Source organism: Pelodiscus sinensis, chromosome W (genome assembly GCF_052426305.1).
Source record: "Pelodiscus sinensis isolate ZL-2025 chromosome W, ASM5242630v1, whole genome shotgun sequence".
NCBI classification, from domain to species: domain Eukaryota; kingdom Metazoa; phylum Chordata; order Testudines; family Trionychidae; genus Pelodiscus; species Pelodiscus sinensis.
The window spans coordinates 11,260,397-11,288,260 of record NC_143084.1 but is presented as its reverse complement, the minus strand read 5'-3'; the positions used below and the strand labels follow the sequence as shown (position 1 = coordinate 11,288,260).

The following is a 27,864-nucleotide window of genomic DNA, read 5'->3' as shown; positions in this document are numbered from 1 at the left end:
AGGGTCAGACCCAGGGCCTCAATCTCCTCCAAGATGGAGCTGATCTCCATCCCCATGGCCCCAGAGTTCTCCCTGCCGGCCGCCGAGGCAACAATTACCTTGGCAGTGATGACGAGTGGCACGGATGGTACAGGGGCCGGGGGAGCTCCACCCGAGGCCTCCTCAGGAATGGGCTCCACAGGGGGGACAGCGCCATCCCCCCTCGCTGTCACGGCTTCCTCGGTGGGCACCTCCTGCTGGCGCTCATCAAGGGCGATCTTGACAGCGCTGGCCCCCCTTGGTATTTTTCAGAGGGGAGCCTTCCAACCCTCCTCGTTGGAGGGGGGAGATTGAGCCCGCAAACCGCGGGCTCAGTGCTTCCCCCGGACGAGCTTCCAGCCCTCCAAGGCGGAGGGCTGGTCAGCAGGGGCAAGGCCAGGGGGCACAGATGGTTTTCTAGGGGATCGGGGAGGCAAGGGAGGGAGAGGGGGGGTAGGGAAACCTCCCCCTGAGCTGAGCCCTCGCCAGGCAGCGACCGTGCCACCGTCTCCTTCTCGGGCGCTGCTAAGTTGGAATTTATGGAGGCGGGGTTCGCCTCCTCGCTTGGCCATGCTGGGGGGGAGGGGCACCTCCGGAGCCCGAGCAGAGCCGTTGGTCAGAGGAGAGGCCGCCACGGAGGCTGGACTACCAGGGGGGCCGGCGGTGTTGGGGCTGGCACCCTCTCGGGCCCCGGGGGGTCCAGATGCCTCCTCCGACCGGGCCAGGGGGCAGCCCCTCCAAATGTGCCCTGTCACCGGCAGAGGAAGCACCGGGTCTCCCCCGTGGAGTAGTGGACCCGGTAGAGGGCCCCCTGGTAGGGCACTGTGACAGGGTGCCACGACCCCGCACTTTAAAGCTCCCCGCGCCTGCCCTATACGGGCGACGGCGAACTGGGGTGAGTGCATGCGCGGCGTGCTCAGACGCCGCCAAACAGCTGGGGGGAGGACGTCCGAGCGTCACATGACGCCACGTCCCCCACGCATTACATTCACCGGCAGCAGCTCGGCAAAGCAGGGAAGGGACGTAAGGGGATGTGGGGAGCGGGACGTGCAGGAAGGAGGCGGGGTCTGGAGGAAAGACTTGGGAGGAAGGCGTCAGCCGGGGGTGAGGCAAGAAGCCAAGCCCAAACACGGGTGATTCAAAAAGGAGGCGAGAAAGCAGGCAGGCGCGGAGAGAAAGACGGGGCACAAGAGGCCTGAACATTAGGTAAGGGGGGGTATGTCTACACTGCCACCCTAGTTTGAACTAGGGAGGCTAATGTAGGCATTCGAAGTTGCAAATGAAGCCCGGGATTTAAATATCCTGGGCTTCATTTGCATCTTGCCGGGCGCCGCCTTTTTTAAATCCCTGTTAGCGTGGACTCCGTGCCCGCGGCTACACGTGGCACGGAGTAGGTAGTTCAAATTAGGCTTTCTAATTCGAACTACTGGTACACCTCGTTCTAAATCCCGGGCTTCATTTGCAACTTCGAATGCCTACATTAGCCACCCTAGTTCGAACTAGGGTGGCAGTGTAAACATACCCAGGGAGAGGAAGGAGCCCAGGGTAGGGCAGTTGGAATGCCCACGGGCTGCTGTGTTTTGGCGGAAAGCCCCACCAGCTGGACCGGACCCAGATAGGTCTGCGTCCTTAGAGCCCTGGGCTGCGATCCATGAGTGAGGGCGGGCCCGGACCCCCCTCTCCCCATCGCCATAGATGGCATTGCCAGTTGGTTCCCCGAATGGGGTAGACTGATGCAGAAGCAGGGAAAGGAAAAAGGGAATTTGTGTACAGCCATCTCCCGGTTTATTAGCAATAGAGCAGGACTCAGGCTAACCCTGGGGCCTAACAACGCGAGAACTTGGCGAGAGACGCTGTCTTCGCTTCTCTCTCAAAGATAAAGATGGAATACTGACTCTAACGGGGACCTTGAGATAAGGTAGCATCTCAAGGGAATTGTGTGGGCAGAGAGAGATAACCGTTAGCTGTTGTTGTATGTAACAGGAAAGTATATATACTTGTCTTTCATTGCTTGTATTTTGAAGATCTGTCTAAGGAACAGGGGGCACCTCCCCCCCATCTGACTGCAGTCTTCCCTTGCAATTGCTTGAAAAATAAACTGTTTCTGACTTGTTGCTTACCAAACGCAAAGTGAGGACTTTGTTTTCTTCCACACTGACCACAGGGGAAAACTGAGGAAAGCTATGAAGACTGTAAAGGCACTTGCGCGGGTTAAAACACGGGACTGTAGGGTGAGGGGTACAAACAGGGACACAGGGTGGCAAGAAACTGTTACAGGCACCATGAAGGACCCCTCTAGCACCACCCCGCCATACGCCACCAGTATCATTTGCAGCTGTACCTGCGATGGAAGGACAAGACGTGGCGGAGGGCAGGGTCCTTACAGCCCAGCGGGAGAGGGCTGATGGTAGAAATTGGCCTCCCCAGGGTGGAGAGGGCAGGCAACAGGGCAACATTAGGGAGGAAGGGCGGGACGGAGGTGAGGACCACCCGTACGCCCAGGTCCTCCAGCGGCGCGAGGGGAACGTGCACGCCCCCCACCGCCAGGCCCCTCTCCACCATCTCCTGGGCAGCGGCCTCCGAGGCAAGGAAGAACACCGCCTTGCCGTACATTTTGGAGGCCGCCACCACGGCCGAGCCCTCCACCACCCTCGCCATCGCCCGCACGTATGTTTCAACGTGGGGCGAGGCGGCAACCAGGAGGCAGCGGACACCATGCCTCCTCGTCAGTGTGGGGAAGGGGCCCCAGACACTCGGAATGGAGCTGGAGGCAGCGGTCGGGGCAGATGACACAGCAGCACGCACGTGGGGGGGCGGCAGCGGCCACCTGGGCGCACACTCTGGGGGCTGTGGGTGGATCACCCCCACAGCTGGTGGGGGGAACAGCAGGGGAAGGAGGGGTTGCAGCGGATGGCGGGGTCGCAGCGGGCAGGGCAGCCTCAGCCACTGGAGGTTTGGCCTTGCGGGATGGGCCTTTGCCCTTCTTCTTCCCCTGGCCCTTCTTGCCGGCCGAGGTGGAAGGCTCTCCCAAGTTGGGGGGGGTGTCGGCCATGGCATTGGCGGAGCCCAAACCGGCAGTCGGGAGGTTGCCCCCCCCCGACAGCAGCAAGATGTGGGTGGTGGCAGAAGCAGTCCAGGGAGGGAAAGGCCCAGCAACGGCAGGCAGGCAGCTGCAGGAGAGAGCTGGCCAGGGAGGGCTCCCAGCAGCAGGAGCAGGAGGCAGGCCGGGCAGGGGAGAGAGGAAGAGAAGGGTGCTCTGGAAGAGAGGAGAGGAGCAGCAGCCACACCCTGCTCCTCTTTCTCTGGAGCTAGGCTCTGAGGACCACCCAGTGACTCAGAGGGGGAGGAACCCTTCCAGGAGCCATTTTGGGCCAAGCCTGACCCTGCCCAGCCACCTGACAGAAAACCAGGAGGCGGGGCCAGAGCTATAAAACCCCAGCCTGAGAATTCAGTCTGGGTTTAGCTTCTGGAGGGACTAGACAGCTGCTCAGTGTTCTCTGCATGGGAGATTGAGAACTGGCCTGGGCTGGCTTGACCTGGAAGGCAGACCTGAACCCTGGTGCTGCCCAGCGCTTAAAGATGTGCCAACATCTTGTGGAAGCAAAGGGATTTGTATGCAGCCATTTCAAGTTTGGTTAGCCTAACTCATGCTAACTCTGAGACCTAACAATGCAAGAGCTGCTGTTTTTTGCCTCTTGCCTCTCTTTTGTGCTTGAGATAAGGATAGAATACTGACTCTAGTGAAGACCTTGAGATAAGGTGGTGTCTGAAGGGAATTGTTATGGGAAGGGGAATACTTGTTTATTGTTATTCTATATAATGGACAGTGTGTGTGTATATATATATATATATATATGCTTCTAATTGTTTTGTATTTGACGATCTGCCTAGCAGCAGCTTCTTCCCTTGCAATATTGCTCGAATAAACTGTCTCTGACTACTTGTTGCTCACAAATGCAGAGTGAAGGCTTGTTTTCTTCCACAATCTCTAGCTGTACTTGACCCAGACGATCAGCCTGTACACCTGCACCAGCCTACACCCAGAGCCTGGCTAGAACTGCTGGGCCTGCAAGGGCCAGAGGACTAGACTGAACCCTCCGCCATGCCTGACTCTGAGGACCGGTTAGGGTCGCTGGACCTGCAAGCAGCTGAGGACTGGTCTGGACCATCTGGAGCCCAGCTGGATGTGAGCCCCCCTAACTCCCCAAGTGACTGGTTGGAAGCCCAGGTATGTGCAGAGGGGGAGAGGAAGTGGCCCAGGGAGCAATACTGACAGTTAAACACCCGGGTCAGCCTGTTTTGGGCTGGAGTCCGCACTGACCCAGCAGCAGGCTGTATTGCTGCTTCCTGGGCCAGGGTGCAGTGGAGTGGGCGGGCCTGTGTTCTGCCCCCCTGCCCCTGCCACCCACCTAGTGGGTGCCAGTCTCCCCATCTCTGCTACAGCAGGTGAGCAACCTGCACCCCTTCTGAACAAGGAGACCTAAACCTTTTGCTACTGCTCATGGTTGGCCTGCCTGAAATAAGGCTGGGGCTACTGGACACTTACACTGACTGTGTTTGCTGGTCCACCCTGAACCAAGGCTGGGCTTCTATACTAGCTGTGGATGTTTGCTGCCCTGCCCTGAGCCAGGACCCATTACTGTGTATTTTTTTTGCCCCTGCCTGAGACAAGGTCGGGGACACTGAATTCTCATTTAGAACTGTGGTGTCCACTGCCTTGCCCTGCCCTAGGGACAGGGCTTCTCAACTGACTCGTTCCAGGTGGGCGACCAGTAAACAAGGCTGGGCTCATTGGACTGGTGACTTGGGGGTTTGCTTTAAGGGACCACAGTAGTGGGGTGGAGTGGCCACCCACTGACCCGGAGGCCTAACTGGCTTACAACAAGCAAGAAAACCTAGATTAATTTCTCCTGGACCATCCTGTAAAATTCACAATGCACAGTATTTGTACCCACACGTAGTCTGCTGTAGCTTAATACCAAGAGAACCGTAGCCCTTCCTTCCCTAAGCACAAAAAGCTGGGGGGGCATGATCTGGTCCAGCATTCAGTGTCTAGAGTAGCTGGTACTTAGATGCTTCAGTGGAAAGTTTGAGAATTTCTGAAATGTACAAATATGAAAGTTTTATTCCCCTAATCTAGAGGAGCTGCTTGCCATCTTGAAGCAAGAGTTTCTCTCTTTATAGTTTACTAATTCCCTTTTATCCCCTAGATTGGGGTCAGCAATCTTTCTGAAGTGGGGTGCCAAGATTTATCCCTCGTGCCCTGGGCCATGCTGCTCTCCGGGGGGGGGGGGCGGGCTCTCCACCACATACCCCATGGACCTCTTGTGTTAATGCAAACCTTTCTGCAGACTACCAGTTGCTAATGGAAAGTCACCGTTAATTACATAATTATGCCGGAGCAATTTTGCTAGTGCTGCAGCTGGGGACAACTGTTTAATTTAAATTATTAACCAGAATAAATGTTTTAACTCTTATGTTAGTTTAATCCAGTGGTCCCCAACCTTTCAAGGTTGTCGGGCGCCAGGGGGCGTGGCAGTTCGCCCGCCGGACGCCAGGGGGCAGGGACACTTGCGCCCTGGGGGCGGCCCCCCCCATAGCCGCGCGCCCGGGGGCGGCCCCCCCTGCCAGCGCTGCGCGCCCAGGGCCGGCGCTCCCCCCGCCATGCGCCGGCGCTCCCCCCGCCAGCGCCGCGCGCCCGGGGCCGGCGCTCCCCCCGCCATGCGCCCGGTGCCAGGCCAGCCCCGAGCACCTGGTGGGCGCATGGAAATGCCCCCGCGGGCGCCATGGCACCCGTGGGCACCGTGTTGGGGACCATGGGTTTAATCAAACTGCAGAAGACATTATGTCCAACACAAACGGTTTCAATGTTTTCTTTCTTTATGGCAGGGGTGGGGAACCTTTTTTGGGGTCAGGGGTCACTGACCCACAGAAAAAAATCAATTGGGCACCACACAAGTGAGAAGCAAAAGAACTCCTCCCAAACCCCCAACCCTCACTGAGGTGGCCCCCAACTGAGACACCTCACTCCTCTGGTGCTCCAGCCCCACGGGGTGAGGGGAAGGGACAGGGAGGACTGAGGTTCAGGGTTGCCCAATAGGCCAGATTTACTTTTCTGGGGTTCCAGAGTTAGTGGATTTTGTGGACCCCTTTAGGCTCTGGGGTGGGGACAAAAATGAAGGGTTCAATGTGCAGGACAGGGCTGCCAGTGAGTGGGAGGAGGGGTGCAGGATGGGGGGAGGAGGGCAGGGTCTGGAAGGGAGTTTGGTGGTAGGAGAGGGTGGGGGTATGACGGAGTATGGGGGTGGGAGGGGGTTGGGGGTGTAACGCAGAACAGGTGAGAGGGTGAGAATGCAGCAAAATAGCTAGCTGGAGAGGGAGGCAAAGAAGTGGGGAGTAAAGGAAAGTACAGCTTCTGCAAGGTAAAATTGTACCCCTTCTCACATTTTCCCTCAGCTACATGATCTCCCCCCCCCCCCCATCATCCCATGCCCCTCAGTGCAACTCCTGCCCCTGCATCCGCCTTCACCCACCTTCCTGCCCCCACATCCCAGTGCACTCACTGGCAGGGCAGCAGCTCTGGGAAGAGGAGGGAGGGGGGCAGGGACAGAGTCTCTTCCCTGTCTGGCCCAGCCCTTTGCCTGCAGGCTGTGGCTCCAGGGCTGGGACAGGCAGAGCTGGGGGCTGCCCAGGGCTGGCTCCAGCCCAGCTAGGCACAGTGGGATGCTGGGGAAGGGGCTTCCTGCACACTGCGGCGCACCACATGTGACCAGCCACCCAGCCTGGGCTAGGGTTGCCAGATGGTCGAAACAAAAATACCGAACATGCCCCCCCCCCCCCCCCAAAATGGGAAAAAATTCTGTTGGAGAAAAAAGGAGGGGGGGGGAACAAAAAAAAGGACTCCAAATAAGCCCCAAAATTTTTTTAAAATAAAACAGCATTAAAACAGCATGTCCCCTTTAAGAGAGTGCAGGGATAGGAACATGGGAGAAGTTGAGCACTAAGACCCAGGGGAAAGCATTGCTTCCCCTGTCTTTTGGCCGGCAGCCATTTTGTGCCAGCAGCCTTGGGGAACCAGGTAAGCATGGGGGCTGTGGTCAGGGAGCTGGGGGTGTTGGGAGCCGGGGTGGGGCTTGGGGGAGGCTGGGCGCTGAGTATTTGTAGGGTTGCCAGATGTCCGGCATTTTTGCCTCCTGGCCGGGGAAAAATTCAGAAAATACTGGACATTTTAGGTGTCTGGTATTCTCTGAACTTTTTACCGGACAGGAGCCGAAAATACCGGACTCTCCGGGTGAATACCGGACACCTGGCAACCCTAGCCTGGGCTCTGCAGAGCAAGCCCGGCCCCGCCCCCTCCTGAAGCAGGAAGCAGAACCTCTGTGTGTGTGTGTGTGTGTGTGTGTGTGTGTGTGTGGGGGGGGGGGGGGGGGGGGCGGTAACCCCTTAGCTCCCAGGAGCTGCATGCCCAGACCAGGCAGGGACAGCACCAAGGATGCATACCTCTCCTGCCTCCCACCCCAGCAGGAAGCTGGAGCTCTTGCTCCAGCCTATAACTGCATGGCTGAGACTGGAGCTGCATCACAAGCTCCCTGCTGCATGGGGGGAGGGCCGAGGCTGAGCTCCTGCCCCGCATGTCGGGGGGGGGGGAACCCGATTCAAGCAGCATGCGTGCTGGGGGTTGCTGACCCCTGCCCTAGATGGCATGCTCAGAGTTCTTGACTGAAGATTATTTTCCTTTATAGAAATCATGCTCATTTACCACAACACATTTTCATCTAGATCAGGGGCTCTCAACCTTTCCAGACTACTGTACCCCTTTCAGGAGTCTGGCATGCAACCAAGTTTCACCTCACTTAATTATTTGCTTACAAAATCAGATGTAAAAATACACAAGTGTCATAACACCATATTACTGAAAATTCTTACTTCCTCACGTATAGTATATAGAGCAGTATAAAGGCATTGTATGAAATTTTAGTTTGTATTGACTTGGCTAATGCTTTTTAAGTAGCCTGTTTTAAAACTAGGCAAATATCTAGATGAATTAATGTACCCTGGGGAGACCTATGTGAACTCCCTGGGTACACGCATCTCTGGCTAAGAACTACTGATCTAGATGTCTAAATTTTCAACCAATTCACTCAGTACTGAAACAACCACCACTGGTTTATAATTGCCAAAAGTGTTGTAAGGATTCTGAAAGAGTGCCCTTCCATTGCTAGGTCACCTATTTCTGCTTCTAAGTGTCTTGCATTGGTGCAGACATTTGTGTGTGTGTGTGTTTTTTTTTTTTTTTAAATTAGGTTTACATTTTCCTCAGACATCAGGGTTATTTTGCCCTGAGTGTACCACTGATTTCAATCTGTCCCTTCTTCATTTCAGTAGTAATTTGTCTTATCTTTTACTACCATATACAGACACTCCTTTATGCTTATCTAGCGGTATCAGTGTTCCTAGTAGATATTAGTGGGACCCAAATGCTCCTCAGACCCAGTGGGTCAGTTCTCCACCTTCCAGTTTAAAAACCATTGAACACTCACCAATTTTCTGTGCTGGTTTCACTTTGATTCAGAGGGGGAACACATTCTTTTTTGTTAGCTTTCCTCTACCCCAAAAGTTCAGTGCCATATAAACAAACTCTCTTTACATCACCTAATACAAGGTATGTCTACACTGCAACACTATTTCGAAATAACTAGCGCTATTCCAAAATAACTGCCTGCTGTGTAGATGCGGACTATTTCAAAACTGTCAAAATACTGTCAAGCTGGAGGACTTCTTACTCCAACTCCTGTAACCCTCATTGTACGAGGAATAAGGGAAGTTGGAGGAAGAGTGCTCTATTTCAAAATAAGTGCTGTGTCGATGGCTCCCTATTTCAAAATAAGCTACACCATTGACATAGCTCAATTTGCTTAGCTTATTTCGAGTTAAACCCTACAGTGTAGACGCACCCACAGAGACCTTGAATTCCCTCATCTAGATGGTCCTGAACAGGGAATCGGAAGCATCTGAATTTACAGACTTTCCTAATCTAAACTACGGTGCTGGGGCCTCTATTCTATCCCTCCCACCCCCACCAAGTCAATGGTGGTAGTATGTACCACCACTCACCAGAACTGTGTCTACATGTTTTGAGAGACTGAGTATATTTACATGTGGCATGCGAGTCACCAAATTATTTTCATTGTCAGCCTAGGTATCAATATGGGTATGTCTACACTAGCCGCCTAGATCGATCTAGGGAGCCTAATGAGGGCGACTGAAATTGCAAATGAAGCGTGGGATTTAAATATCCCGCGCTTGATTTGCATGTTCCCGGCCAGTCGCCATTTTAGAAATTGACTAGCCCGAAGTAACTGCCCGCATCTACACACGGCAGTGAAATAGGATTCCGAAATAAAGCCCTAACTCGAATTAGCTGGTATTCCTCCTGCAATGAGGTTTACCAGCTAATTCGAGTTAGGGCTTTATTTTGGAATCCCGTTTCACTGCCGCGTGTAGACATGGGCAGTTACTTCGGGCTAGTCAATTTCTAAAATGGCGACTGGCCGGGAACATGCAAATCAAGCGCGGGATATTTAAAACCTGCTCTTCATTTGCAATTTCGGTCGCCCTCAGCCTCCCTAGATCGATCTAGGGGGCTAGTGTAGACGTACCCTATTTCTATATGGTAAGAATGACACTTATACCACTGACACCCCTATCTATCCAGAAATTCAACCAACATCAAAAAGTCCTTGACATGAGTAAACAACAAAAATAAAAAGTAAATGAATAAGTTATACACTCAGATACCAGTGAAAAGGAGATGCACCCAAGACTCCACCATAACAACTCCGAATAGTTGTGTTATTGGATACACAGGTGGATAACCCCTTTTTTGACGTTTGTTATGTTTTTACCCTCCATGACATCCCGTAGCAATGAATTCCACAGCCTAATTCCATGTTGTGTCAAAACCTTACAAGTTTTGACACTGCGGCCTTTCGGTGTCACTGAACATCCCCAACTCTCCAGAGCTGATAGAAATGGAAAGAAAAGAACTCTTATGAGCTCATCTCCAGACTTAAAAAAAAACACCTATCTATACTGAGTTCCTTATCTCTAATACTCTGGAACCAACACTGCAAACACACACAGCATAAACATTCAATGCAACAAATACAATTAAAACACATGGAAATATACCCTGGGGATTATGCACAGCAGTTAATATACAGAACAGGCTCAACACTGCATCAATGCTTTGCAGGCTACCTATGGATAAAAGGGGACAGACACTCTTGTTCCTAGTTTGAACAGTATGGGGGACAGTGATCATGAAATAATCAGAGTTCATGATCTTAAGGAAAGGTAGAAGGGAGACCAGCACAATTGAGGTAATGGATTTCAGGAAGGCAGATTTTGATAAGCTCAGAGAACTTGTAGGTAAGGTCCCATGGGAAGCAAGACTGAAGGGAAAAACAACTGAGGAGAGTTGTAAGTATTTCAAAGGGACGTTGTTAAGGGCCCAAAAGCAAACAATTCCGCTGTGTAGGAAAGATAGAAAATATGGCAAAAGACCAGCTTGGCTTAACAAGGAGATCTTGCATGATCTCAAAATAAAAAAGGAGTCATATAAAAAAATGGAAACTAGGACAAATAACAAAGGATGAATATAGGCAAGCAACACGGGAATGCAGGGGCAAGATTAGAAAGGCAAAGGCACAAAATGAGATCAAACTAGCTACAGGCATAAAGGGAAACAAGAAGACCTTTTATAAATACATTAAAAGCAAGAGGAAGACCAAGGACAGGGTAGGCCCACTGCTCAGTGAGGAGGGAGAAGCAGTAACAGGGAACTTGGAAATGGCGGAGATGCTCAATGACTTCTTTGTTTCGGTCTTCACCGAGAAGTCTGGAGGTGTGCCTAACGTAGTGAATACAAGCAGAGAGAGGGTAAGTTTAGAAGATAGGATACACAAAGAACAAGTTAAAAATCACTTAGGAAAGTTAGATGTCAGCAAGTCACCAGGTCCTGATGAAATGCATCCCAGGATACTCAAGGAGCTGATAGAGGAGGTATCTGAGCCTCTAGCTATCATCTTTGGAAAATCATGGGAGACAGGAGAGCTATGATCTTTGAAAAATCATGGAAGACAGGGGAGATACCAGAAGACTGGAAAAGGGCAAATATTGTGCCCATCTATAAAAAGGGGAATAAGAACAACCCAGGAAACTACAGACCGGTCAGTTTAACGTCTGTCCCAGGGAAGATAATGGAGCAGGTAATTAAGGAAATCATATGCAAACACTTGGAAGGTAATAAAGTGATAGGGAATAGCCAGCATGGGTTTGTGAAGAACAAGTCATGCCAAACTAATCTGATAGCTTTCTTTGATAGGATAACGAGCCTTGTGGATAAGGGAGAAGCGGTGGATGTCATATACCTAGACTTTAGTAAAGCATTTGATACGGTCTCGCATGATATTCTTATTGATAAACTAGGCAAATATAACTTAGATAGGGCCACGATAAGGTGGGTGCATAATTGGCTGGATAACCGTAGTCAGAGACTAACAAGATGGTTTATTAGATGATGAGCTTTCGTGGGCCAGACCCACTTCCTCAGATCAAATAGTGGAAGAAAATAGTCACAACCATATATACCAAAGGATACAATTAAAAAAATGAACAAATATGAAAAGGACAAATCACATTGCAGAACAGAAGGGGGATGCGGGGGGGTGGGAAGGGGGAGGAAGGAAGGTAAGTGTCTGTGAATTGCTGATATTAAAGGTAGGGAGAGTGGGATGTTTGTGAGTTAATGGTATTACAGGTGATAATTGGGGAAACTGTCTTGGTAATGGGTGAGAAAGTTCAAAGTCTTGTTAAGTCCCTGGTGGTAAGTGTCGAATTTTAACATGAATGACAGTTCAGAGGATTCCCTTTCAAGTGCAGATGTAAAAGGTCTTTGTAGCAGAATGCAGGTGGCTAAGTCATTTAGAGAGTGTCCTTTCTGGTTAAAGTGGCAAGAAACTGTTTTCTCTTTGTGATCTTGTCTGATATCTGTTTTGTGGGCATTAATCCTTTGGCGAAGTGTCTGAGATGTTTGTCCAATGTACATAGCAGACGGACACTTTCGGCACATGATAGCGTAGATTATATTTCTGGATGCGCAGGAATATGTGTTCTTGATCTTATAACTCACTTGGTTAGGTCCAATAATGGTATCAGCAGAATGAATATGTGGACAAAGCTGGCAACGGGGTTTGTTGCAAGGGAAGGTACCAGGGTTGGTATTAGTGTGGTATGTCCTGTGGTGGTTGCTAAGAATCATCTTGAGGTTAGGTGGTTGTCTATAGGAGACTATGGGTCTGTCTCCCAGAGCCTCTTTGAGTATGGTATCCTGTTCCAATATTGGCTGTAGTTTATTGATAATGTGTTGGACAGGTTTTAGTTGGGGGTTGTAGGTGATGACAAGTGGTGTTCTATTGTTGGTTTTCTTGGGTCTGTCTTGAAGTAGATGGTTTCTAGGTATTCGTCTGGCTCTTTCAATTTGCTTTTTTGTTTCTCTGGGTGGGTAGTTGAGATTTATAAATGCTTGGTAGAGATCCTGAAGCTTCTGGTCTCTGTCAGTGGGGTTAGAGCAGATGCGGTTGTATCGAAGGGCTTGGCTATAGACGATGGATCGTGTGGTGTGTTCTGGATGGGAGCTGGATGCATGTAGGTAACTGTATGAGTCAGTGGGTTTTCTGTAGAGAGTGGTGTCTAATTTTCCATTGTTGATTTGTACGGTGGTGTCCAGGAAGTGGATCTCTCGTGTAGAATGGTCCAGGCTGAGGTTGATGGTGGGGTGTAGGTTGTTGAAATCTCTGTGGAATATCTCCAGTGTTTCTTGGCCATGTGTCCAGATCATAAAGATGTCATCGATGTACCGTAGGTAGAGGAGGGGTGAAAGGGGACGGGAGTTGAGGAAACGTTGTTCTAGGTCAGCCATAAAGATGTTAGCATACTGTGGGGCCATGCGTGTACCCATGGCTGTGCCGCTGATCTGGAGGTATAAGTTGTTCTCAAACCGGAAATAATTGTGGGTGAGAACAAAGTTACATAGGTCTGCTATCAGGTTGGCAGTAGTGTCCTCTGGGATAGTGTTTCTAATTGCTTGTAATCCGTCTTCATGTGGGATGTTGGTATATAGAGCTTCTACATCCATGGTGGCAAGGATGGTATTATTGGGGAGCTTATCGATGTTTTGTAGTTTCCTTAGGAAGTCAGTGGTGTCTCGGAGATAGCTGGGGGTATTGGTTACGAAGGGTTTGAGAAGAGTGTCTACATAGCTGGATAGACCAGTAGTGAGCGTGCCAATACCAGAGATGATGGGACGTCCGGGGTGCCCAGGTTTATGGATCTTGGGAAGTAGATAGAACAATCCTGGTCGGGGGTCAGAAGGTGATTCTGTGAGGATTTGTTAAGTGCTACATTGTCCTGCATTTTGCTTCAACTACCCCAGACTAACACGGCTACATCTCTATCCGTAGTCAGAGAGTTGTTGTTAACGGTGCTAAATCCTGCTGGAAAGGGATAATAAGTGGAGTTCCGCAAGGGTCTGTTTTGGGACCCGTACTGTTCAATATCTTCATCAATGATGAAGATATTGGGATAGAGAGTACGCTTATTAAGTTTGCAGATGATACCAAACTGGGTGGGGTTGCAACTTCTTTGGAGGATAGGGACATAATTCAAAATGACCTTAGGAAGTTAGAGAAATGGTCAGAGGTAATCAGGATGAAGTTTAATAAAGAGAAATGCAAAGTGCTCCACTTAGGAAGGAACAATCAGTTCCATACATACAAGATGGGAAGCGACTGTCTAGTGTGAAAGGAAGGTATTGAGGCCTACCCAGAATATGTCAAATGAGTACTGTGTCCAGTTCTGGGCACAACATTTCAAGAAAGATGTGGAGAAATTGGAAAGGGTCCAGAGAAGAGCGACAAGAATGATTAAAGGTCTAAAGAACATGACCTATGAAGCCAGGCTTCATGAACTGGGCTTGTTTAGTTTGGAAAAAAGAAGATTAAGGGGGGACATGATAGCGGTTTTCAAATATCTAAAAGGGTGTCACAAGGAGGAAGGAGAAAATTTGTTCCTCTTGGTTACTGAGGACAGGACAAGGAGTAATGGGCTTAAAGTGCAGCAAGGGAGGTTTAGATTGGACATTAGGAAAAAATTCCTAACTGTCAGGGTGGTCAAATATTGGAATAAATTGCCAAGGGAGGTGGTGGAATCTCCCTCTCTGGAGATATTTAAGAACAGGTTAGATAGACATCTGTCAGGGATGGTGTAGACGGAGCTTGGTCCTACCTGTGGACTCGATGACCTCTCGAGGTCCCTTCCAGTCCTATGATTCTATGTAGGCAACCGGAGTTGCAAATGAAGCCCGGGATTTGAATTTCCTGGGCTTCATTTGCATATTGCCGGGCGCCGCCATTTTTAAATGTCCGCTAGTTCGGACTCCGTGCCGCACGGCTACATGCGGCACGAACTAGGTAGTTCGGATTAGGCTTCCTATTCCGAACTACCGGTACACCTCGTTCCACAAGGAGTAATGGTAGTTCGGAATAGGAAGCCTAATCCGAACTACCTAGTTCGTGCCACGTGTAGCCGCGGGCACGGAGTCCAAACTAGTGGACATTTAAAAATGGCGGCACCCGGCAATATGCAAATGAAGCCTGGGAAATTCAAATCCCGGGCTTCATTTGCAACTCCGGTTGCCTACATTAACCACCCCAATTTGAACTAGGGTGGTAGTGTAGACATACCCTGAGGGAGTAGACAGATGGGCTCCTACTCAGTCACACCAGTGGCAACTTTTAGACATGCATAGCCAGTAAGTTTTTTTGGTTCCATCCCCAGACTGAAGCTTTTCCTGTGGGGTAAGTGGGGAGAAAGGAGGGCACTCTGTCAGTCATCAGAACAGATTGTCAGAGGCACCAGGAAAGAGGAGAGGGAGTAACTGTGATGAAGAGACACATCTTGGTTTTCCCTAATTTTGTGTGCACCACCCTCCAAGGGTACTTACCAGTCTCCTAATCCCTTCCTTCATAGGATCATAGAATCCCAGGGCTGGAAGAGACCTCAGGAGGTCATAGAGTCCAGCCCCCTGCCCAAGGCAGGACTAACCCCAACATACTAGAATCCTGAACAATCACCCCCCACTCTAGGGTCTGGGCCCTCTACCCATCTCCAGAGAGCCCCCCCGCCCCAATTCAGGTCCCTGATTCCAATCCTCCCAGCCCCCTTGCATTTCCTTCAGGGTCCCAGAGTTTCTGCCCAGCAGTCACCAAGTCCACCTCCTTCCATATCCCTGCTTTCCTCACACATCCCCACTACTTCCCTACTTTCTCCTTCACCTGTACTCCCCATTCCACCCAACAAGTCAAGCTGCTGCCTCTGACCTGCACATGTATGTAGCAGGGGGCCACAGGAAACATTTCTCTGCCTGCAGCACCAAGCAAAATGAGAGCCTGCTTTTCCTGTAAGTCAGGCTTTTGTTGTGTTTCAAATCTGCACCAAAAATAAGCAGGCTTGTGCCCACCAATATCTAGAACCTTCCATGGAATGTGGTAATTGATGGGGAAACAGCATTCCACACAGACAGATGACATCAAGTTGAGTGTCAGATTTCATATCACAGACAAAAATATGCAGTTTTAAACACTTACCTGGGTCTAAACAGGTAAATTTGCAGCACTCTTTTGGGTCTTTGCGATACTGCTGACAACCTTGGGGCCGTTCACATAGGGCTGCCACACACATCTCCGGTTCCCCATTGTGACAGGTACAGCTCAAACAGGGGTCATCCCCTTTTGGAGTGAAATAGTAGCCTTCATCAACAATGTTGTCTTTGATGTCAACACAGGTCTGGCCTGGAACAGGAATGTGTATCAACGCTCACCAAAAGAAATCATATGTGTAGCTCTTTCTGCCAGAGTAACAGAGCTCAACTCAAGCTGTTATGTAAAATTGCTTAACAGTTAAGCAAACTCATAGATTCATAGACTTTAAGGTCAGAAGGGACCATTATGATCATCTAGTCTGACCCCCTGCACAGTGCAGGCCACAGAATCTCACCCACCCCTTCTAGAATAATCCTCTCACCTATATCTCAGATATTGAAGCCTTCAAATACTTTGAAGACCCCAAGATGCAGAGAATCCTCCAGCTGTGATCTGTGCCCCATGCTACAGAGGAAGGCGAAAAACCTCAAGGGCCTCTGCCAATCTACCCTGGAGGAAAATTCCTTCCCGACCCCAAATATGGTGATCAGCTAAACCCTGAGCATGTGGGCGAGACTCATCAGCCAGACACCCAGAAAGTTCTCTATAGTAACTCCTATCATCCCTCCATTGACCTATTTCCCACTGATAGTGAATGGTCAATTAGTTACCAAGATCATGTTATCTCATCAAACCATCCCCTTCATAAACCCATCTAGTTTAATCTTGAAACCAAATAGATCTTTTGCCCCCACTACTTCCCTTGGAAGGCCGTTCCAGAACCTCACTCCTCTAATGGTTAGAAACCTTCGTCTAATCTCAAGTCTAAACTTCCTACTAGCCAGCTTATATCCATTTGTTCTTGTGTCCACATTGGTATTAAACTTAAATAATTCCTCTCCCTCCCTGGTATTTATCCCTCTAATATATTTAAAGAGTGCAATCATGTCCCCCCTCAGCCTTCTTTTGGTTAAGGTAAACAAGCCAAGCTCCTTGAGTCTCCTTTCATAAGACAGGTTTTCCATTCCTCGGATCATCCTAGTGGCCCTTCTTTGTACCTGTTCCAGTTTGAATTCATCCTTCTTAAACATGGGAGACCAGAATTGCACATAGTATTCCAAATGGGGTCTCACCAATGCCTTGTATAACGGCACTAACACCTCCTTATCCCTACTGGAAATACCTCGCCTAATACATCCCAAGATCGTATTAGCCTTTTTCATGGCCATGTCACAATGGCGGCTCATAGTCATTCTATAATCAACCAGGACTCCGAGGTCCTTCTCCGTTACTTCCAACTGATGTGTCCCCAGCTTATAACTAAAATTCTTGTTATTAATCCCTAAATGCATAACCTTACACTTCTCACTATTAAATTTCATCCTATTGCTATCACTCCAATTTACAAAATCATCCAGATCTTCCTGTATGATATCCCGATCCTTTTCTGAATCGGCAATAGCTCCCAACTTTGTGTCATCTGCAAATTTTATCAGGACATTTCTACTTTTGGTGCCAAGGTCAGCGATAAAATTCTTGGATGAAGATTATCTGGGCCCCCCGATTTACTCCCATTAAGCTGTTCAAGTTTGGCTTTTACCTCGGATATGGTAATATCTATCTCCACATCCTTAGTCCTATTTGTTATGTTATAATTATCCCTAAGCTCTTCATTAGCCTCATTAAAGACTGAAGCAAAGTATTTGTTTAAATATTGGGCCATTCCTAGATTATCCTTAACCTCCACTCCATCCTTAGTAATTAGTGGTCCTACTTCTTCTTTTTTTCTTTTTTTCCTATTTATATGGCTATAAAACCTTTTACTATTGGTTTTAATTCCCTTTGCAAGGTCCAACTCTACCTGACTTTTAGCCTTTCTCACTTTGTCCCTACATGCTCTAACCTCAATAAGGTAGCTTTCTTTACTGATCCCTCCCATTTTCCACTCCTTATATGCTTTCTGCTTTTTCTTAATCACCTCTCTGAGATGCTTGCTCATCCAGCTTGGTCTAATACACCTGCCTATACATTTTTTCCCTTTTCTTGGGATACAGGCTTCTGACAGCTTCTGCAACTTTAACTTAAAATAATTCCAGGCCTCCTCCACTTTAAGATCCATAATTTCTTTAGTCCAATCAACTTCCCTAACTAATTTCCTTAATTTATTAAAGTTAGCCCCTTTGAAATCAAAAACCCTAGTCTCAGATTTATTTTTGTTTATCCTTCCATTTAATTTGAACTGAATTAGCTCATGATCACTCGAGCCAAGGTTGTCCCCTACAACCATTTCATCTATGAGGTCCTCACTACTCACCAAAACCAAATCTAAAATAGCATCCCCCCTTGTTGGTTCAGCAACTACTTGATGAAGGAATTCATCAGCTATCACATCTAGGAAAATCTGAGCCCTATTATTATTACTAGCACTTGTTCTCCAGTCTATATCTGGAAAGTTGAAATCTCCCATGATTACGCAGTTTCCATGAGTATTTACTTCATTAAAAACATTAAAGAGGTCTCTATCCATATCCAAATTGGATCCTGGTGGTCTATAACACACCCCAAGCACTATCCCAGGGGAGGATCTGATAGTTTTCTTCCCCAATGTGATTTTTGCCCAAACAGACTCTGTCTTCTCCATTCCATCACTTTTTATTTCTTTACAATCTACCTCATCTTTGATATACAATGCGACTCCACCACCTTTACCCTTATTTCTGTCTTTCCTAAACAGCGCATACCCTTCAATACCTGTACTCCAGTCATGCCTAGTATTCCACCATGTTTCTGTTATTCCTATAATATCTGGTTTCACTTCCTGGACCAATAGCTCTAGTTCCTCCTTTTTGTTACCTAGGCTCCTCGCATTGGTGTACAAACATCTTAATTTTTGCTGTTTGGCCTCATTCACATTCTTTACCCAATTTGGCACGGACGTTATACCTCCAATATGACCTATTAGACTAGTATCCACCCCACCCTTCCTCATGTACATTCCCCTACCCCCAGCTATATCCTTTCGTACTTCGTTTTCCTCCCTCTCAGTGTTAAAATCCGGCGTAGAGATTACCTGGGCATCTCCCAACCGTCTCCCCCAAATTCCTAGTTTAAAGCTCTCTTAATCAGTTGAGCCAGCCTCCATCCTAGAAGTCTATTTCATAAATGTCTAGTATTTTCTAATTAAGTTTTATTATTATCAGGAGTATCAGTACGTAGTTGCGTACTGTCTGGCTGGTAGACACGCTCCCACTGCGTGACCATGTCTATCAGCCAGGCAGTACGCAACTACACAGTAGAGAGGAGGAGGGCGGGGCCAGGGTGAGATGGAATCCCCAGGGCCGTACTCGCCCATGCGCCCCACCGGGACCGTGCGCAGAATGGGCAGCACCCCAGGATCTGCGTGCACCCGGGCCAGCCCTGCTTCCCGCTAGCTGGTCCCCCCAGTCAGCTCCACTCCCCCTGACCTCCTCCCAGCCAGCCCCGCCCCCCCATCCCGTTCTGAGATCACATGTGTGTCCGGTATTTTTTTGAAACCTATCTGGTAACCCTTCTCATGGGCTGGCACAACAGCAAGCCGAAACATTCTAGCCATGCAACTTGGGGTGGGGCGGGGGGGTTAATAATAGAAGTCACCAAAGTGTGTGTTATTTGGTCAATGTTAATAGGAGGTAGTTGCCAATCTGAGGGTCACTGAAAAACAGCAGGCAAGCAGACTTCGGCTTATGCCATCTCCTGGGACTCAAATGCCACTGTTGGGCCTTCCTCAATCAGACCAAACCAGACAGCATTATCCCCTCCACCAGCTTTGACCACCTAGGTTATAAATTTTCCCCAACATGCATCTCCTCTTTCCTTGCTTTCTCTTCCTGGTTTTACCTATTAACTGTGTGCTTAGCTGACAAGACTTCAGACTTTGCAACACTCTGCTGAGAGCCAGCGAGCAGAGAGCTAAGCTAGAAGCAATGCCTTAAAACAACCAAACATTAAGGCTGTGTCTACACTGGCCGCTTGAATTTCCGGAAAAGCACTGACGATCTAATGTAAAATCATCAGTGCTTTTCCGGAAAAACTATGCTGCTCCCATTCGGGCAAAAGTCTTTTTCCGAAAGACTTTTGCCCGAAAGGGCCAGTGTAAACAGCACAGTACTGTTTTCCGCAAAAAAGCCCCGATCGCGAAAATGGCGATCGGGGCTTTTTTGCGGAAAACCACGTCTAGATTGGCCACGGACACTTTTCCGCAAAAAGTGCTTTTGTGGAAAAGCATCCTGCTAATCTAGACGTGCTTTTCCGAAAATGCTTTTAACGGAAAACTTTTCCGTTAAAAGCATTTTTGGAAATTCATGCCAGTGTAGACGTAGCCTAGAAGTTTGGCAGGTCTCAGGAATAGCAACCCAGGCTACATGTAGTGTCTGCAATTTCTCAGCACCTACGGTGCAAGCAGCAGAGACAAAAGTTATTTTTCTCCTTCCTTCCTACAGCTCAAAATCATCTAACTCTTCCTCTCAAAAAGGGCCACTAATACCCCATCCATCTTCAATGCCACCGGAAAAGATTTTGAAACAGAGCTCTTCCTCTAAAAAGACTCTCTGCAGCTTAAGAGGGGGAATAAAGGATAGTGTTAGAATTAAACCCTTACTTAATTATTTACATTCAAATGCTTTAATAGTTTATTCTACAACTGTTACCCAATCGTGTTAATCCCCCACTTGAATAAGCAACTAATTCAGAGAACTTTTGTGGCTGTTGGACATTCACTGATGCAAGACAAGAGGCATGAAGGACCATTAACAGACCTCCAGACCTCTACTTAGAGCTCTGCATGTTTATAATTCATCTGCACAAACATTTTATTAGATTATTTGCAGCATATTACAACTTACTCCTTTTGCAGAGGAATGAAGACTTCTCATAGCAGTTTTCAGCATACCAACTGTGTAAACCATGGTGCCGTAGGGTGGGTAAATGGAAACACTGAAGCTGGGCACAAAGAATGTTCTCATTTTCAGACATGCCCGTACCAAAAATAGGGTCAGGGGGCAAGAATACTTCTGAGGAACCTAGGGTGAGAGTTTATTATTAGTGTGAGCAACTTTCAGGTCTTTGAAGCTTTAGAAAAGCTCATCAGTGTGTCATTTACTCCATGCACAGCCAACTTCTAGTACAAGGCTTCTGTCCTCTAATTTTAGCAATGCTCCTTGAGGTGGAAAAGCATTGGGGGTAAAACAGGAAGACAAATTGCTGTCTCCCAAGATAAAGGTGTTTGTGAAGAGGAAAGGCTGCTGTAAAGCCATGCTGTTTAAGACGCCAAAATGTCATTTTATATTCCCTTGTAATTTTTAGGGTATGTCTAGCTACATGCCTCTGCCGACAGAGGCATGTAAATTAGACATACCGACATAGTCAATGAAGCGGGGATTTAAATATTTCACGAGGCATAAGGGATCGGTCGACAAAGGCTTTCTTTGTTGACCAATCCCCGTCTTGACTGCCGATTTGTGCCGACAAAAAGCTGAGCTGGCACAACATGGCGGTCATTTTTATTCTAATGAAGCGGGGGATATTTAAATCCCTGCTTCATTGACTATTTCAGGTAGTCTAATTTACATGCCTCTGTTGCCAGAGGCATGTAGTCTAGACATACCCTTATTCTGAACATGGACAGAACCTGATTCCACTTCAGCTGCTTTGCTCCAGTCCACCCTGCAATGCTGGCTTGGTTAGCTGAGGATTCTATCATGGAGGAATCCTAAGTGAGAGATTTGACAGCTCTTAATCCACCCTTTCCAATGCCCAGAACAATGTAGCTAGGGAAATGGCACTATTGTGGTTTCTTGGCCATGTTTAAGTTGATCCCTCTGTGCTGTAAATGCCCCCCTGGAGTCATTAACCAGCATCTTTATTTCTCCCACCCTCAACAACTCAGCCAGGCCTGAGGCTCTAACCCTATGTTTTTCATGCTAATGTTTACACAAGGTAATCTCATTTTCCCACGTGTGTGTACAGTTTGGGGCATGAGAAGCAGTTGTGGATTAGTGAATTGAGCACAATGCATGGAGTCAGCATTCCTGACACACTTCCTCATGCACATAATTCAAGGCCTTTGCCTCAGCTATCCTACCTTTAAAATGGGGAGTACACTTACATATCTATACTAATCCCTTTTGACAACCATGACAAAAATGATAGAAGAACAAGCAGTTTAATAATAAACTAATATAAATCAACTTTGTTACATTCAGATAAAACAGATTTGCTACCAGCAACACAAAACCACTAGTCGTCTTCACTGTAGAGAATCAGTACTATTGAAATATAATACACACAGATTACATGTGATTCATGACACAATCCAAATAATGTAAAGTGCTCCATGCTGGCAACATCCCTAATTTAGAAATGTTAATGCCAAGCAAGAGTGATACATATAGCAGAGCTGGAGATTAGATACCAAACGTGTTTTGTAATAGGGTTGACAATTTCAAACACAGGTGCTTGACAGCCAAGTATAAGTGGTAAGATATTCAAAGTTGAGGGGCACTTGGATTTTCCACTGTCTTCAAGGGACAGCAGCTATGGGGAAAAAATTAAACCAGTGCATATGGATTTAGGAGTCCAACATTGGGTTCTCAGGCTTGAAAGTGTTGCTCTTGATACTCCGATTCCTGGACATCATATGGTTAACATGCTAAAATGGTCCTCTGAAACAGTCTGCTGAAGTATTGTTTGACTTACGAAAAAAACCTAGTCTCTCTACTGCTTTCCTAAAAGTCGTCCATCCAACAGACTATACAGAATTCTCATGGAGCAAAATGTTCAATAGTAGCTAAGTGATCACTTTTGAAAATGGGACTGAGGCACTTCTGCAACTTTTCACCATAGTCTACTTTTAATAGACTCTCAAAGGTTCTATGGAATCAAGAAAACATGAATTTATGCCATCTTCTGATAAACGAGAAGTCATAATTCTAACACTGGCTGTTAAATGGTACACATTAAGAAAAAGAAAGTTATAACTGCTCTAAATAGTTCCATCAGTAGATGGAGTGCAGTCAACTTCCTAAAAAAGAGCAATGACTTTTTCCTTCAGGAGAAATAGAGATCTGTATTTTTCCTGTTTTATGGATTAACTGATAATTTATGATATTTTTGTTCATCAAGGTTCATGAATTTAATATAAAAAAGTTTGAAATCCCCCCCCCCCCCCAAGAGAAACCCTGAAGTGCTGCTCTATCGTAAAGCTAATGTGAAAGTGGCACTTCCCCTGCTGAGCAGAGAAATGCTCTACGAACATTCAGAGTCAGATCTGCTCACTTTAGGGGTAAAAATAAGTGTAAGTACTTTGACTCCTGATGGCACTGTAAAGCCAATGCTATTATGGAACACCTGAGCTGGATGCTACATAGGTAGGCTATTTGCCAGGTTTGAAGCTGGACTGTCCTGTTTTTGTATGGTCTGTGCCCTGCCTCGTTCTATCATACAACTGGATATGGTTTTATCCAGTATCATGCACAGAGGATGGCATTTTGCCACATTTCCTGCAAAGGTATGACCTTGAATGCATGCTGTGTGAGAGATCCCACCAGAGGAGGTGAGGTGCCACATTCTGTAAAACAGAATTCTTGATGCAGCATGACCTTGCCTGCATGGTGCAAAGTTATGCTGGCAGGGACAATTGAGGGGATTGTTCTATATACTGGGGGGCTGCGTCTACACTGGCATGATTTTCCAGAAATGCTTTTAACGGAAAAGTTTTCCGTTAAAAGCATTTTCGGAAAAGCACGTCTAGATTGGCAGGACGCTTTTCTGCAAAAGCACTTTTTGTGGAAAAGCGTCCGTGGCCAATCTAGACGCGCTTTTCCACAAAAAAGCCCCGATCGCAAAAACAAATCTGAGCTGTCTACACGGGCCCTTTTGCGCAAAAGTTTTTCGGAAAAAGACTTTTGCCCGAATGGGAGCAGCATAGTATTGCCGCAAAAGCACTGACAATCTTACATGAGATTGTCAGTGCTTTTGCGGAAATTCAAGCGGCCAGTGTAGACAGCTGGCAAGTTTTTCCGGAAAAGCGGCTGATTTTCCGGAAAAAGTGGCCAGTCTAGACACAGCCGGGATGTGTCAGTGGCTACCCCATTGCTACTACCTCTCGCACATCATCAACTGAACCGAATCAAGTTCTGTTTGGTCAAATTCTGCTCTGTTTATGAACAATCGAATTGCACAGGTGTGTGAGCAGAACTTATCTTGTACATCCTCCATTGCCAAAAGTGATGCCTGAGAAGGAAATCATGCAGATTAACTTTTAGATTTTAGGTGAATTTGCAGCATGTCAAAGCACCAGTTCAGCAGAACATTTAAGCCCGTGCTTAATTCAACACAAACAAGTAGACTCACTGACTTTTAATGAGGCTACTCACACTGAAATGTTTTGTTGTACTGAGGCAGTGGACAGGTTTGATCTGAACATTATTGCAACAAACATTCCAGATGGTTTAAAACAAAACAAGGCTACAATCACTTCTCAGAGTACAGCTACATTTGAAAGCGAAATAGCGAACCTGCACTGGAAGAGCATTTGGTTCAGCAGGATAAACAAAGGGGGGGTGCGTCTAGACTGGCAAGATTTTGCGCAAAAGCAAGTGCTTTTGCGCAAAAACTTGCCAGCTGTCTACACTGGCCGCTTGAATTTGTGCAAGAACACTGACTTTGTAATGTACAAAATCAGTGCTTCTTGCCCAAATACTTTGATGCTCCCGCTCAAGGATAAGTCCTCTTGTGCAAGAATACTTGCACAAGAGGGCCAGTGTAGACAGGCACCTTAATTTTTTGCGCAAGAAAGCCCGATGGCTAAAATGGCCATCGGAGCTTTCTTGCGCAAAAGCGCGTCTATACTGGGCACGGATGCTTTTGCGCAAAAGCACTTTTTGTGCAAAAGCATCCGAGCCAATCTAGACGCTCTTTTGCGGAAATACTTTTAACGGAAAAACTTTTCCGTTAAAAGTATTTCCGCAAAATCATGCCAGTCTAGTCGCAGCCAGGGAGACAAACTATTTACAGTCTAGGCAACACTGTACATCAGCATTTCAGAAGAGTTTACTTTTTACACTTTTTAAAATGTTTAAGAGCTAACGGAGCTGTAAACTGAGCCTTGCAGACGGAAGCTTTCTGTTTGTGTACAAATAGCACAATGTAGGCGCAAGCTTCCTCACACACAAGTCAATGTGCTTTGTCTTTGTTCTGGAGAAGGCATACAAGCAAATTAAATTTCAATCTCTATTTCAAACAATTTAAAAATCCATCTACAACAAGAAATGGGATAGCGGCACTGAGTTTTGAAGAGTTATTTCAATAAACTATCAGAGGAATCAAATGATTGTAGCCATATGGAAAATTCTGGCCTGTGCAAACTAGATCTACTTTAAAATACCAAGGTGAAACAAGTTTGCCCTTTTGATGCAGACACCTTCTATTTCAATAGCTACATATTGATGCTACATGTCAATTTCCCACAATTCCATAAACATTAAACTGTATATTACTTCTGCATAGCATCCAATTGGTGACACTGCAGATTTTTCTGAGACAGCTGCAAATAGCTTCTAATTAACATCTGAGCAATAAAAACAGGTAGGAGGTACTTTCGCAGGTGTCTGAAGATTTGAGTGGCTCTTCCAAAAGTTTGGTCAGATTACAAAATGAGAATGCATTTCAGTATTCTTCATTTTTTTTAAACTGAAACCACAAACCTACTTAATTACAGCTAAACCTACTTATTCTACAAAGTGCTTCCCCACAGACTTATGTTTTTATGGGAATTCTGATAAACCACCAGTATATGGAACCACAAAATTCAGCCAAATTTAGTTAGCAGGGAATGGCAGAGCAAGAATGGTTTCTGCCTTAATCAGGACCTCTCCACCTTCCAAAATTAGAAGTTCCATAAATAATACATTTTTCTCAAAGGAAACCTCCACATAGGAAGAATGGAAGATTTCTGCCCTAATGTTATATTTTGCAGTCATTTAAGTACTAGGAAATGTCTAACATCTAACAAAGCACTCCATTTGATGTTGTGAAGCGGGTCTCCCTTTGAATTACAGCAACTTCTTACCCCCCTTGAAAGAAACCATGTACAGTAAAACTCCAAGGCTGTGTCTACATTGGCACCCTTTTCCGGAAAAGGGATGCTAATGAGACCAGTCAGAATTGCAAATGCCGCGGGGGATTTAAATATCCCCCGCGGCATTTGCATGAACATGGCTGCCGCTTTTTTCCGGCTCGGGGCTTTGCCGGAGAAAAGCGCCAGTCTAGACGGGATCTTTCGGAAAATAAAGCCTTTTCCGGAAGATCCCTTATTCCTCTTAAAATCAGGAATAAGGGATCTTCCGGAAAAGGCTTTATTTTCCGAAAGATCCCGTCTAGACTGGCGCTTTTCTCCGGCAAAGCCCCAAGCCGGAAAAAAGCGGCAGCCATGTTCATGCAAATGCCGCGGGGGATATTTAAATCCCCCGCGGCATTTGCAATTCCGACTGGTCTCATTAGCATCCCTTTTCTGGAAAAGGGTGCCAATGTAGACACAGCCCAATTGTCCGGCATCCAGTGGTCCGGCACTCCCGATAGTCCAGCACCAACTGGAACCTGGAAGTGCTCCGGCCAGCCGGACAATTGGGTTGGTCCTGTAGCGCCACCCCTCACCAGCACCCAGTTCACCCTATGACCCTACGCCACACCGTTCCCCGCCTGACACCCCCCCCCCCCCCGGACCCGTCACAGCCCCCCTGCCGGAGTACCTCCTGATACTCCGGCATATCTGATAATCTGGCACCCCCTGGGTCCCAAAGGTGCCGGATTATCGGAAATCTGCTGTAGCTATTGTAGTCCCCTTACTAAAGGGGGTGGATAGGGCTTTCCCCAACTAAACACCATCACCACTGGGGTGCTCAGGATCTCTTTGGGGTTAAAACATCAGGCGCCCAGGCACACCTGTAAGTGTGACCTGCTCCCCAGTAACCCGGGGAGGAAAAAGGGGGTTACATTTTGGAGGTACCGCTGGGATCCCCTTTATCACCTCTAATTTTGCTGCAAGAAAAATTGTCCCTGCTTTCTTTAATGGTGTTGGAGTTATGATTGTTTTCTGAGATCTGCTGGTATTTAAAACCTTTGTTTGTGTTTCTAAACCTGTTACTGGGTACATCATGGAACCCCTTAAGTTACTGTCTTGGTGTAGAGATGTAGGAGTGCCACCCAGCCGAGCGCTTATGCTGGGTAAAGTGCCCATAGATACTGAGGATGCTATTATCTACCAGGCATTAGGAACTGTAAAAATCTTTGGGAAAACCACAATCTGTGGTCGCCGAGGTGACTAACACCCAGACTGTGTCAGTACTGGTGAGAGCAGCTGCGGATCTTGACCCACGATGTGTACCGCCGGAAGTTGGTATTGCGGGTGAAGTTGGCCCCTGGCCTGTGTTTCTGCCTGGGAATGTCCCAGAGGAGGAGACCACTGAAGCTGTGAGCTCTGACTTTGCAGCTAAATTGAATGTTTTTCTGCAAAAAGAGGGAAAGTCAGTGGAAGATGTGAGGACCATTGTTACTCCAGCATCTATGCCCTCAGCTGTCACAAATGAAGGTCTGATAGCTGCTTTAGGAAAAATGATGGAACGATATACCCCTCCCTCCTATGAAAGAGTTGGATATCGGAAGCTGAGATTTTTCTCTGGGATTCATCCTACCCCTGTTGGAGAGGATGACTTTGAATCCTGGATGGACCAAGCTGTCCAGATGGAGGAATGGCAATGTTCAGATACTATGAAACGGCAACGACTAGCTGAAAGTCTGAGGGGACCAGCCTCTGATGTCATTAGATCCTTACGGACAAGTAAACCCTCTGCTGGTGCTATGGAGTATCTCAATGCTTTGGATGAGATTTATGGGACTACGGAGAGTGGAGAAGATTTGTATCTGCGCTTTCGCACCACCTATCAAGAAGAGGGTGAGAAACTGTCACAGTATGTATGCCGTCTAGAAAAGCTCCTGTATTAGCATTTGCTGATCCTCAAAAGCCGTATGTTCTGCATGTGGATGCCAGCAT

General features: G+C 47.5%; 1 protein-coding gene across 1 annotated transcript in view; it reads right to left on the bottom strand.

The window, feature by feature from the left end:
- LOC102461266 (integral membrane protein DGCR2/IDD-like) overlaps nucleotides 1-27,864 on the bottom strand; it is a 263,215-nt gene that overhangs the window by 58,350 nt on the left and 177,001 nt on the right. Inside the window, exons 6-7 of the mRNA XM_089775103.1 lie at nucleotides 20,660-20,836; nucleotides 15,726-15,929 (exon numbers count right to left, since the gene is read on the bottom strand). Coding sequence (XP_089631229.1) covers nucleotides 15,726-15,929; nucleotides 20,660-20,836 — 381 coding nt within the window. The remainder of the gene's footprint in view (nucleotides 1-15,725; nucleotides 15,930-20,659; nucleotides 20,837-27,864) is intronic.